This window comes from Lachnellula hyalina (assembly GCF_007821495.1).
Source record: "Lachnellula hyalina strain CBS 185.66 chromosome Unknown contig00008, whole genome shotgun sequence".
NCBI lineage: Eukaryota > Fungi > Ascomycota > Leotiomycetes > Helotiales > Lachnaceae > Lachnellula > Lachnellula hyalina.
Window position 1 is genome coordinate 272,547 of NW_022157122.1, and position 12,196 is coordinate 284,742.

At 46.7% G+C, this 12,196-nt stretch overlaps 4 protein-coding genes across 4 annotated transcripts; 2 read left to right on the forward strand and 2 right to left on the reverse strand.

Moving 5' to 3' along the window:
* Nucleotides 1-3,537: 3,537 nt before the first annotated feature.
* On the reverse strand, nucleotides 3,538-4,920 carry fap1_1 (L-pipecolate oxidase; the record flags this gene model as incomplete). Its single annotated transcript, XM_031146583.1, has 3 exons — nucleotides 3,538-3,784; nucleotides 3,835-4,069; nucleotides 4,119-4,920. 3 exons carry the CDS (start codon nucleotides 4,918-4,920, stop codon nucleotides 3,538-3,540), a joined length of 1,284 nt encoding a protein of 427 aa, XP_031009084.1.
* Nucleotides 4,921-5,273: 353 nt separating this feature from the next.
* Nucleotides 5,274-6,785, forward strand: LHYA1_G001604 (Uncharacterized protein; the record flags this gene model as incomplete). Its single annotated transcript, XM_031146584.1, has 2 exons — nucleotides 5,274-5,866; nucleotides 5,918-6,785. 2 exons carry the CDS (start codon nucleotides 5,274-5,276, stop codon nucleotides 6,783-6,785), a joined length of 1,461 nt encoding a protein of 486 aa, XP_031009087.1.
* A 472-nt stretch (nucleotides 6,786-7,257) lies between these two features.
* LHYA1_G001605 (uncharacterized protein) lies at nucleotides 7,258-8,356 on the forward strand (the record flags this gene model as incomplete). The annotated part of the gene is made up of 2 exons (XM_031146585.1): nucleotides 7,258-7,865; nucleotides 7,990-8,356. The coding sequence occupies 2 exons, from the start codon at nucleotides 7,258-7,260 to the stop codon at nucleotides 8,354-8,356; spliced, it is 975 nt and encodes a 324-aa protein (XP_031009086.1).
* Nucleotides 8,357-9,124: 768 nt separating this feature from the next.
* LHYA1_G001606 (uncharacterized protein) lies at nucleotides 9,125-9,899 on the reverse strand (the record flags this gene model as incomplete). Its single annotated transcript, XM_031146586.1, has 2 exons — nucleotides 9,125-9,563; nucleotides 9,631-9,899. 2 exons carry the CDS (start codon nucleotides 9,897-9,899, stop codon nucleotides 9,125-9,127), a joined length of 708 nt encoding a protein of 235 aa, XP_031009089.1.
* Nucleotides 9,900-12,196: the final 2,297 nt, after the last annotated feature.

The following is a 12,196-nucleotide window of genomic DNA, read 5'->3' on the forward strand; positions in this document are numbered from 1 at the left end:
ATCCTCCTAACTCCTCATACTCCTATTTCCATCATATTTTAATCGCTAGCCCGAAACACCTGTCTTTGTACTATATCTTCTGAAGTCGTATACCTCCTGAAGTATAGGACTACCCTATCTATCTACACTGAAATGATGCTCGCACAGTAGCATGCAACCTATCTGGTAGCATGAGATACGTGATCTAGTGCGTGGGCTTCGGAATCGGCTTTCTGACTCCGCATCATCCAGGAGTAGATTATCCAGCGACGAATCTTGGGTTTTGTTAGTATGATATAATGCAAATTGATGTTTTATTGTGGTGGAAGGAAGAGGGAGGGGAAAGATAAGATGGGAATGTACTTTTAGCTCGGAATATACTTGCTGTGGCATGCAGGATACGCAGATACAGTTGTCTGGGGCGTGACATTCGAGCCAGGGAGTTGTTGTGTGGATGGTGGGACTGCAGTAGCATACTCTTGATCGTGGTGGGTGGTGTTAGTGTTGGTTTTGAGAAATCGTATATATAAGAAGGGGAAAAGGGAGGGGGAACATACCTCCATTGTAGGTTTTTGATCAGGGCCATCCGTTCAGGGAGTAATGTCATGGAAAGTCTCAATACTTCTCCGAGTTTAGGAAAGGTGAAGGTGTTTTCTTGGTATAGAATGTCGATCGCCTCGGTATATCTTCTGAGTGTTAGCATACATAGTATAGCAGAAACAGATACGGAGGAAAGAAAAGGATGCAACATAACATACACCATACGGCAACTCTTCAACAGCGCCAGTAAATCAACCTGTCCAAATATATCCTTCGCCCCTTTCTGCTTATGATACATCGTGCAATGTTTATCGAAGCAATTGACACTACCGAGGTGTCTGCATCGCTTGTGATCCATCTTCCGGTACGTCTGGTTGAAGCTGATATGTATCTTGTACTGCCCAATAACCTGTTTGTAAATCTGCCTCCGGATCTCCAATGGTAACTTGAACAAGACACTTTGTTCCTGTCTATTCGTCGCCTTTTCTTCTACCGGCATAGCCAACTCCTTCACACACAAATCATCTCCCTCCATAAACCCACCCACCTTCTCTAGATCTGGCTGTACATCATCAAGCGGCCTCCCAATCGTCAGGTGACTCTGCATCTTCGGACCCATTACTTCAGCATCAACACCCCTTCCACCACGCGTCATCATCTTCCTAGGCGCTACATTCTTCGGCACAGCTCGCTTCACCGTGTTCCGCTCAACTCGTTTTTCCTCCGCGGCTCGCTCACGCGCCATACGGCGTAACGTGCTAGGCCGGTGGTAGTGTGCTGTTTTTCTGACAGCATTGCGCAGGACGACGATGGAGCCGGCTGCGCAGAGGCACGGGATACAGCAGAGGGTGAGGCTGATTATGGCGAGGGAGGCTAGGATGGAGGGCTCGTCAGGATTGGGGAGCGCTGCTCCGTTTGCCGGGTGGTGGTTATTTGACATTGCAGACAGGTGCGTGGGTATTGATATTCAAGAAAGGTAAGGTATTGAGGGATATGTATGGGACGTGGGATGAGAGAAACTATGTTTGTTTAAGTGGTTTGCGAGGTTTGTAATATTGCTGATGTCTGTCTGTCGAGGATTCAGCCCGAGGAGATTGAGGACGGCCTTGGTATCTCTTATGGGGGATTTCCTGTCCAGACACTATAGCGAGAGTCCTGCAGTGTAACCTGAATACCTACCTACATTGGTCTCGGCTGTGTTCCTAATCAGTTGGCAGATTTCGAGTTGATGGCCAGGTTCTTAGGTGTGAATGAGAATAGCCTTGTGACTACATAAGAACTGTGAGGAAGTTCAGATGAGATAGTTTTGTATTTTAAGGTATGCATAGTTACCGTAAAACCAAGATACCGTAAGAACAAGATTTATAAATCGAAATATGACTTTGAATAGGGTGTTCGTCATGCCACTCCACTGGCGACTGCGGGGTGGCCTGCATTAGTGGCGACAGGGGTAGCACAGTAAGGTAAGGCTGATGATAGTAAGGCTGAGAACCGATGTACTCCGTACCAAGTACAAGTATTCTGAATATAAGAATAATAAAGCATAATATTTTAACATATTATTCTGTTCTCTGGATAGGTAGATTGATCCTCCATACCGAATTGGCTTTAGATCTGGGGAAAAGGAGCAAAAGTCACGTGCATGACTTATAATTGTAATTCCTATAGTTCTTTGCAGCCGCTCTATAATTGGCACATGTCTCTCGCAATTCCAGAATTTTTATGGTGATTCAGGAGTGATAATTTAAGTTGCAGAGTAAAAGCCAAGCGATGTTGAAAGAGCCAATTGGCCCGAGTCAGCTTCTCTTCGACTCACTCACTCACCCACCGCGCTTACATACCATTTTGTTCTTTCTCTCATTCATGATCCTACGAACTTCCACCAACAGCTTTCAGGCCTACGATATTTGAGATTCACGGCCACGACCACGACGCTGAAGTTAAGAGCCAGTTGCTAGAGCCAAGAGGAAGTGGGAGAGGGAGGAGCTTCATCTCATGACGACGAGCTTGCTCCAGCTCCCGAATCACAAGTCCAGCAACCAATCGAGATCCCATCTTCCTCCAACTCCTCCTCATCTGACGATGACGATGACGATGATGCTGACCTTCCCAACCTCTTGAATCTCTCACATCCTGCTGCCTTACTGGAAGCCATAGAAAGCTCAGGTTGTCGACGTGATTCGGGAGCTGGAAGGTCGTCGTCGCTGAAGTCAATCTTTGCTTACACGATACTTCAAGTCCAATACAAAGTGGGTAGCGGGCCGAGTACCCCGGTAAACCGTGCGAGATAAGGATTTATTCTGTCTGTAGGATCTGTCTACCCCGAAAGACGGGGGAAGGGGATTCAGAAAGACAAGTTGGGCAAATTCAATATCCACGCCATACTATTCACGCCTTCTAAGCGCTTAGCGCGAGGATTTACACGTGTGCCACAGTACTCAGAAAGCCAGGACCTCAGGAGTGAAAGACAAGCATCTTGCGAAAAGGGTAATGCTTAGAGCTGCTCCTATGTTAGGAAACTAAAGAGAGAGAGAGAGAGAGAGAGAGCAAAGTCTCTAGTGAAATGCTAACAATAGAAGTGTGAAGGGAGGGAATTCAAAAGATATCGGGCGGTCAGCCCGTCAGTTTTTGGGGTACCGTGACGTACACGACCACTGCTTAATCAGACTTTGTCCAAGTATCTGGAATATATTCCCTGGAATGTAAACATGGGATTCAGACGTGATTCGTGTATGTTCAATCTCAATCTTCATCGTCTATTTCAGAAGACCTCCCTTGGCACCTCAAGAATGTTTTCCTTTCGGCAATCTTGGAGTTCCTTGCGGTCGATGAACTAGAAAGAGCCTTCATGAAGTGGCATGGCTGAAATCGGGAAAGAGATGATGAGCTTATGTGTCGGCTTCGGCAACGGCGTTGAGGCATACGCTTTTTATATCCGGGCTTTGAAGAGGGAGCGATAGCCGCACTTTTAACTCGGGGCGTGGTTGCACAGACTCTTTCATCTATCCAAGAATTCATTCACAACAAGTCGCTTAGTTCACGCTTTGGGATAATCTTCTCGTGGGCGCTGCCAGTTTGCTCTCTATCCCATGCCCAGCGCTTTTCAGTGCCTTCGTCAAGCTCGCCATTCAACATTTGAACCACGTACTTGCCAATGATAGGCAAGAACTTCCAACCGTGAAAAGAGCCTCCGGTAGCAATGTAAAGGTTCTGACATCGCGGGTGACTTGAGATGATGAAGTCCTGGTTAGGTGTGATCCCATCCCTGTGTTTAAGTTAATAAAATGAGAGTCGGTTGAAAACACAATAACTTACCAGCAGATTCTGAACGAGCTAAATTCGTAGTTTGAGAACACTTGACCAAAGATCCCTTTCACCACTCGGTGGCATTCATCCTTTAGGCTGTCTGGAATTGTATGCTGGCCTTGATCTGGTGAATTAGGAGGAGCAGAAATCATTTGACCAGATGCCTCGTCCCAAGACGTGTTTTTGAAACTAGCGTCAACGCAGAATTTCAAGAGACCTTCTGGAGTTGGAGGAAGAATTTGTCCTGTCAAAACTCTTAGCGATAGTTGAATACGAACACAGCTAATACACACCGCAAACACCAGCAATGTCGTGGATGAATACTGGACACTGCACGAATTTCTCCATTTGCTCTTCGGGAAGTTTGATAATAGCCGTGACGACTGCGGCTGCAGTGATTCGGTCGCCTGATTGAAGTTCTTGACGCCGAGGGGCACTTTTAGCAAGCAGCTTCGCGGTTCCAGCACCTGTGGATAAGATGACTTTGTCTGCTAGCAGCACTCTCCCATCTTGGGTTCTTGCACCAGTACAATCACCACTTTTGTTGAAAGTGAGACCCTCAATGTCTCCTTGAACGTACTTGACTCCATTTTCAACGCTCGCGCTAATAACTGCCTGGAGAGCTGGAGTGGCTTCTGCCCAACCACTGTTATGGTTTATGAAAACGTCTCCGACGCCCTGATAATCCGTGTCCTCAAATAAGCCAGAATACAAAGTCTTCAATTCATTGGGTTGAATCATGCTAATGTTGGATTTGACTTTCAGATCCTCATAGTTCTTGATAATTCTTCGGCCGAGCCCAGTGTCTTCAAGTACAACCATGCCGCTTTCGTAGTAGAATGGCTTGAATAACGAATCTGATTTCCATGCCTCTCTCGCCTCGACCGCTAGTTGGCAATAGAACGGATTTCCATAATCAGCTCGAATAATCTTGTTGAAGTCATGAGATGCAGCTAGCGAACAAGGAAACGATGGTGATCTATCAACCAGAACAATCGAAGCATCTGGCTGGGACTTGGAAAGATAGTATGCAGTACTGGCACCAAATACACCTCCTCCGACGATAAGATAGGAAGAACTCTTCGCAGGGGTCATGATGGTGAATTCCACGGTTGTAAATTGTCACTTGGAATCTTAGGAATCTAAGTGGGTGAAATATATTGATATAGGACGCGTGTATTGTATACAGAAGACGGAACGCAATTATATATTAAGGGATTGTCCCTGACACGGAAAATAGCTTTTCACACGAATGGGATTTGAGAGAAGGATGAAGGAAAAGCAACCTGGTTGATATCCAGTGCTGACCTGACCTGACTCAACAAGTGGGGTCAATCTCTTGGCAGCCCTATCTTATCTTAGCGCCTCCACACCAAAGGACTTTTTTTCTAGAGTTCAAAATATCCGCGCAAGCAATCTCACAGTACGACAAATCACACCCAAAAACAATGCCGAAAGCTACGACTCAAGCATCTGCCTCGCGGCGGCATAATCCTCTCGAGGAAGACCTCACAGCAAGCGGGGGAATCTTAAAAAACAAACCTGGAAAGCGGAAGTCGAGGCATCAAGAGGAGGGGGATCAATTTGTCGATTCAAAAGCCTCTAGGAAAATCTTGCGACTAGGACAGGAATTGGCGGACGAAGAGGAAGCGACTGATCGAGCAAAGAATCCGAAGCCAATCTTCAACTTCGAACCGAGGAGTGACGGTGAGGAGGAAGAGACATATGAGGATGATGAGGCGTGGGGTGGAATTGACGAGGAAGTCGAGGAGGTAGATATCGATGAACTTGCGCCAGCGGACTTGGCGACTTTCAATAAATTTTTCCCGACGCAGGAAGATCCTTTGTTGAGGCAAGGTTGGGGCGGAGAAGACGATGGAGGGGCAGAAGATGGAGAAGAGGGGCCCGGGACGAATTTGGCGGATTTGATATTGGAGAAAATTGCTGCACATGAAGCAGCGCAAGGAGGAGCAAGAGAAGTACCTGGGCCGATAGATGAAGAATTTGAGATTCCTCCAAAGGTTGTAGAAGTTTATACTAAGTATGCCCTGCCACCACTTCCCATTTTACGCTGTTGCTAATTGACTTGCAGAGTGGGACTCTTTCTTTCGAGATATAAGTCAGGGAAGCTGCCGAAACCATTTAAAATCCTCCCTACAGTTCCTCGTTGGGAAGATATTCTCGAAATTACCAGACCAGATCAGTGGACCGCAAATGCCTGCTATGAAGCCACAAAAATATTCGTATCGAGCACGCCAACTACTGCTAGACGGTTTATGGAGATGGTGCTCTTGGAGAAAGTGCGAGAAGATATCCACGAGACCAAGAAGCTCAACGTCCATCTTTTCAACGCGCTGAAGAAGGGTTTATACAAGCCTGCAGCCTGGTTTAAGGGAGTCTTGTTCCCATTGGTAGCAAGCGGTACTTGTACATTGAGAGAGGCAACCATCATCTCAGCAGTCCTCGTTAGGGTCTCGGTACCAGTACTTCACTCTGCAGCAGCCATAAAAGGACTTTGCGATATTGCAGCACAGGAAGCATCGGCGGGTACCGAGGGAGGCGGAGCTACGAATATCTTCATCAAAGCTTTACTGGAAAAGAAGTACGCTCTGCCATTCCAAGTCATCGATGCACTGGTATTTCACTTTCTTCGATTTAGAAGTACGGATCCAGCAAGCGTTAGACCGGGCGACACAGAAATGGAGGGGGTTACTGGGGCTGGAGCGAAGAGCATCAAATTGCCCGTTATTTGGCATCAATGTTTATTGGCTTTTGCACAGAGGTACCGAAATGATATCACAGAGGACCAGAGAGAGGCTCTTCTGGATCTTCTACAAACAAAGGGACATTCTTCAATCGGGCCAGAGGTCAGGAGAGAGCTGTTAGAAGGGCGAGGACGGGGTGTTGCTATTGAGCCCGCTGGTCCTGCATTTGGAGATGATACCATGTTGGTGGATTAGCTGTCACAATCAAGAGCAAAGGCCACAAATGCATGAATTGTTCGAGTCAACTATTCCAGTGTTCGAAAACGCACGTGATTGGTTTCATCGGTCGCTTGAGATCTATAACTTTTCCAAATCGTACCACAACCTTTATATCTTCTTCAATTACTCCATATGATATACAATATACAGTCTACTTGGCATAACACTACTCAGTGCCTCGTACAAGATGGGTAGCTAACACCAAGTGGTACGCAACACCTCAAGGCACCGAGCGAATGCTGCGCCACAACGCCTGTACAAAAGGATTCAGCCTTACTGACTGCCCGTCTCTCAGAGGCTGAATCAATTCTCACTTAGCTGCGTCTTTTGGACAAACATCTCAAAGGTTTGTCTGAAATCTCAAAACTGCAGAAATAAAGTCGGTTGAGCCACTAAAAGCCATTTCGAGGCCAATATCAACCCCACTAGGTAAAACCGTTACCCCGCCATGGCCGAGCAGAACATCCCGCGAAAGGGCATCTCCGAACCCAGCTACACAGTCCATCGATCCTCAAACTCAGACGCGGGCCCATCAACCTCAATCCCCAATCAAGAACCTCACGATGATCATGACCGTTCAAACACTCCTCCGCCATATTCAGGGCCCACGACCCCTTCAATGTCCGCACCCCGGGCACCTCCACCTCAAAACATAACCCACCCGGGTCTCCCCCATCTTGACTACCGCCTCTACGCCCCATCAACATTCCTCCTCTCCGCGGACAAATCAGAAATAAAATCCTATGAGACACGCCTTTCCACCTACCCAAACGCCCTCGTCTCCCTCATCCAATCCGTTGCTACCGTCCCGCCAAAACCGCATGTCAGGATCGTTGGCAAGAGTTCAGACGGCACTGTAGACTTCGATGTCACAATGAATGCCATGAACTTGATTGTTCCGGATGCGGATCGTAAGGGGAAGATGAATTATGTGCGGATTATTGGACCTGGGGAGACAGGGTTCAGAGGGGATACTAAGGAAACTTTGGCTCCTGATCTGGGGAATTTGGATAATTGGGCGAGGAGTTATTGCGCGGATACTAGTGCTATAAAACAGTCTGTTTCCTCTCATTAAATTCAGAGTTCTTAACTAATAACAAGGCAGATTCGTACTAGAAAGAACAGTAATAAACTGGGACACATCATACCTAGAAGGTCGCCTTCTTTCTCTTATAAACAGCACAGCCTACCGAGGCCACTGCACAGTCTCTTTCCCCCTCACGCATTCCCGAGTTGTCATCCACTCGCCCGATAAAGTGAACCGTTTCTTCAGTAGTGTGACGAAGGTGTTTACGGGCACAAAGAAATACGAGGTCATCAAAAGTATCTGGCCTTATGCAGATGTACCAAGAGGCGAGACGGGAAGGAGGTGTGCGGTGCAGGAAGAGGAGGTGTGGTTTAATGATTGGAAGGATGCTATTAGACACGCGGTCTTGGGCAGACGGAGAGGCTGGGTCACGGGAGAGGACCGGTTGGAGTTCTTGATGGAACCGAGGCCTGCTGAACAGGGTAATCCTTCGGGGTGGGGAGGTACTCATCGTGTTTGAGTACTGGACATATATTGGGAGTATCGGAGTTTTTGGAGAGTGGTTCAGGGCTTCGGTAATACTCCTGGATGGGAAGAGCTCACGCATTGATAATATACAACAACAACGCTCGAATTTTAATTAGATCTTGGCTGTTCCGCCTATTGCTATTTCGACGTTTGGTCGGCAGCTTCATTTCTCTCTCGATGTGACTGCCTTGCGTAGAAGTTCTTGACCTTCCATTTTCTAAGGAGTAGTGCTCCCTTAAATTTTTGATACCCTGGCTTACATTTTGACGAGACGAACTCGATTTTAAATTGGTTATGCTTCGGGTTGAGGTGACTCAGGATGAATGCAATGTTTCGTTGGCCAATAATTGTCGCCCTTTGATTTCATTTTCTCGCCTTGGTTGTGGCTTAGAGAGTTGAGATGATGAACATCAAATAAAGTAACGAGTTCCTTTATGTTCTAAGTTATCCTTGCGTCCTATTTATTGGTACGACCACGTTCCTGGCAGCCAGGAAACCCGAAACATGGATATTCTAGGTTTAGCCAGCGCTACGAAAGCCTCCGAGAAAGTCGTTTCGGGTACAGCCAGCCCTACTCCTTTTATGCTCAAATGCCCCTCGGAGAATATATCCCGCGAATAAAAATACTCTCCTCGTAATCACCTTTTCAGAGCTAAATTTGATGTACCTTTCCCTTTATTTGAACTAATATGTGGCCAGGTCGGCAAAATACAAGTAAGTATAGTACAAAAAGGTTTACACCAAAAAACGCGTCTATCCCTCAACATCCAATACGGCTTGAGCTAACGACAATGTCATCATACCAGAAGGTATTGACGTCCCCACCGTACGACTCCCATCCAAAGTAGACGGCGGTAATATTAGGAATAATGGTACTACTTGTCCATCCTGCGTCGTTGGCGTTGGTGATACCCGGCCCGCTATCCAGACCAGCAATAGTGCTGTTGTTCAACCAAGTCTCAATGGTGCCATCGGTCCCTAGGTAGTACTCGAAGCATTCAAAGACGCTGGTGGGTAGCGCGGTGGAGGTGGCAATGCCGTCTGGCGAGAGGTCTGGAAGAGTGGCATCGTCGCTCTCGCGGTTGTACATCAAGATCTCGCTCTGGCCACCAATGCGGAGGTGCTTGTTGGTGCCTTGGGCTGAGTCAGGCATAGTGATGAAGGATACGTGGGAGGCGGTGAGAGCCGTGGTGGCCTTGCTGGAAGGGGATGTCAGCATTTCAGGTAAATAATGAGTTTGGTTCTGCCTCTCCTAGTGTGACTTACACATAGGCCCGTACGTAAACGTCACCGCTAGGGATACTCGTCGTGCCAAAGAAAATGTGTCCACAGTAACCACCAGCACCAGCAACCTTCATAGAGTTTGTGCCGCTGTGGGCGGTGGTATTGTCAAGGGTAACAACGCCGCCCGAGTTACAGTCGGGTGCGTAGATAGGCCATGCGGTTTGGTCCCATCCGTTTTCGAAGTCTTCAGAGACTTGGGCGAGAGAGAAGGGAAGGAGAGCAAGGGCGAGAAGAGCGGTTTGGCGGAACATTGTTGCGAATGAGTTTCTTTAAGTAACAAGTAAGGAGGGATAGCTAGGATGGACAAGAAAGCAGACTTCATGAAAAGAGCGATGGCAAGGTCAGGGTATTTATGTGCCCAAATTCGTACCATAGGTTTCCTTTCTCCATCGCCACTGCCAGAATGGAGATATTATCAACAAATTGTCATTTTCTTGCTTCATTTATATTAACTTCTTATTAGATCATTAGCCTTGATACTTCTTTACCCCTGTCAGGTTTCGCCTAATTATGCGGAACTAGTTTGTCGGTGGCAGACCATCCAATCCAATCCATACCATAAACTTGGCACATTGGTATTTTGTCCGTTACAAAACTTGCCAACGAAACAAAATCTCTGGATTCTAGATTATACCTTTAGGTCTAAGTTCTGTAAGAAAACCCCCAGGTTTGAACAACGTACTGCCATGCCGGTAGTGATCGCACCAAAGTTCAGCCGCGAGCCCAAAATGCGGGGTAGCGGGGAGGGGGATCAGCGCAGGCCAGGGGAGCAGGACTTTATTCTGCCTAGAAGTGCATAATATATATTCGGGCCTTGGAGCCGAGTGATTTAAAAAACAATATAACTAAATATCCAGAGTACATAGAGCATATTCACGGCATATTTAGCGTCCTAACATTTTTCTTCAATTCTAGAACAGCCTCACCGAGTGCTTATTAGCAGGAAAGAAGTGCAAATTTGCCGACTGATATTTAAACCGCCTGGCTATCAGGTTGAGAACAGGGTAAACAGAAATGACGGTTGGAATGAAGAATGATTTGAAGAATGATTTGGTATTTGTGAAGCTGCCGCTTATGATACGACTTGAATCGAGTTACGGGTAGTAGCTCCTTATAGTATAATATTCTCTTTTTAGTAATCGGTGTCATTTACACATCGAGTCCGTGTAATTTCATATTTCTTTAGCCACCTCAAAGAGACTAAAATGATGAACAAAACAGAATAAGCCATTGTCTTCTGATAATGAAGCGACGATGGAACACTCAAAACAGAACTTAACAGAACAATAATAACGAGTAGCATTCTGCTTTTGTCTTAAGGCCGGAAATCAATGGCAACTATAAAGAAATATTCCAAGGCATTCATGAACCGAGCTTAGTCTATATATCTCCTAGTTTGTGACTTAGTACCCATTCATGTACGCCATTGTTCATGCGTCAATTTTGGCCAAATGTATGATTTTCCTAGGGTGGTAGTAAACTTGATTTAATTATCAAGTGAGATTAGCGTAGTAGAAACACTACCAAGAAAGAGAAAGGTCAAGGGGGTTAGGACTATGATAGCTGGCGACTATATGCTAATGAACTACAGAAAATCCAGGCCTCAAGTGCAGGATTAATAGGTAACCTAGGTGAATCATAATTATTAGGGCGGAAAAGGGAGTGATTCGAAGTCGTGTCTGCAGGCCTGGAATGCAGGAACCTCCCACAGAGCCAAGCGACACGACGCGTGACAGCAAAAGATCCACGATTCGTGAATCACGAATGGCACGGAACAGATAAAACAGGGTCTCTACACATTGGCTACCGAACAGGGACTGTACAGTGATTCAAGACCTTAGTGAAAGAGCGACTTGTTCAACGCAGAACTTTTAAATTCAACATTTTTCCAAGAAATAAACACTCCCAAATATCCGCTAATGTCTCGCCATCAAAACTCTCGCGATTATCACAAACTCACTGACAGCGATGAAGACATCATCCCCGTCAACAAGCCAGCACAAGACACGCATCTCTTGCTCAATACAACGAACTACAGAATGCCAAACCCACATGAAGATATAGATGGAGATCGACACTTTGACTTGAAAATCCCCGAGAGGGAATTTCGAAACGAGGCTAAGGGCGCGGTCCCCTCAAAAGACTACTCAATTTACCTGTGGATAGAGCTTCCTAGTCGTACATGGCCAGGGATAACCTTCGTGTCACTGGACCTAGACCAGTTCTACGCTCACGATAAGTCGAAGGATATCAAGGCGAGAGTAGTGCTGAAACTAGAAAGTTACAGAGAAATTCCGCCAGTGTTCTTCATCGAACTCACGATCCAGAAAGCGCGCAGGTTGCCCCTGCTACCAGGTAATTCATGGCGTTTCATTGAACAGAATGATAGAGTCCAGGTGCAACCGCTGAAACCCGTGGAAGGACAGGTACTTGAAGACGAAGTGTTAAAGCTGGAGCCGCTTGGCGTAGTCGAGAACCCTGAACCGGAGCCGGAGCCTGAACCCATTGGACGCCGAAGCACGCTCAAGAAAGCCCTTGGTGGATTGGC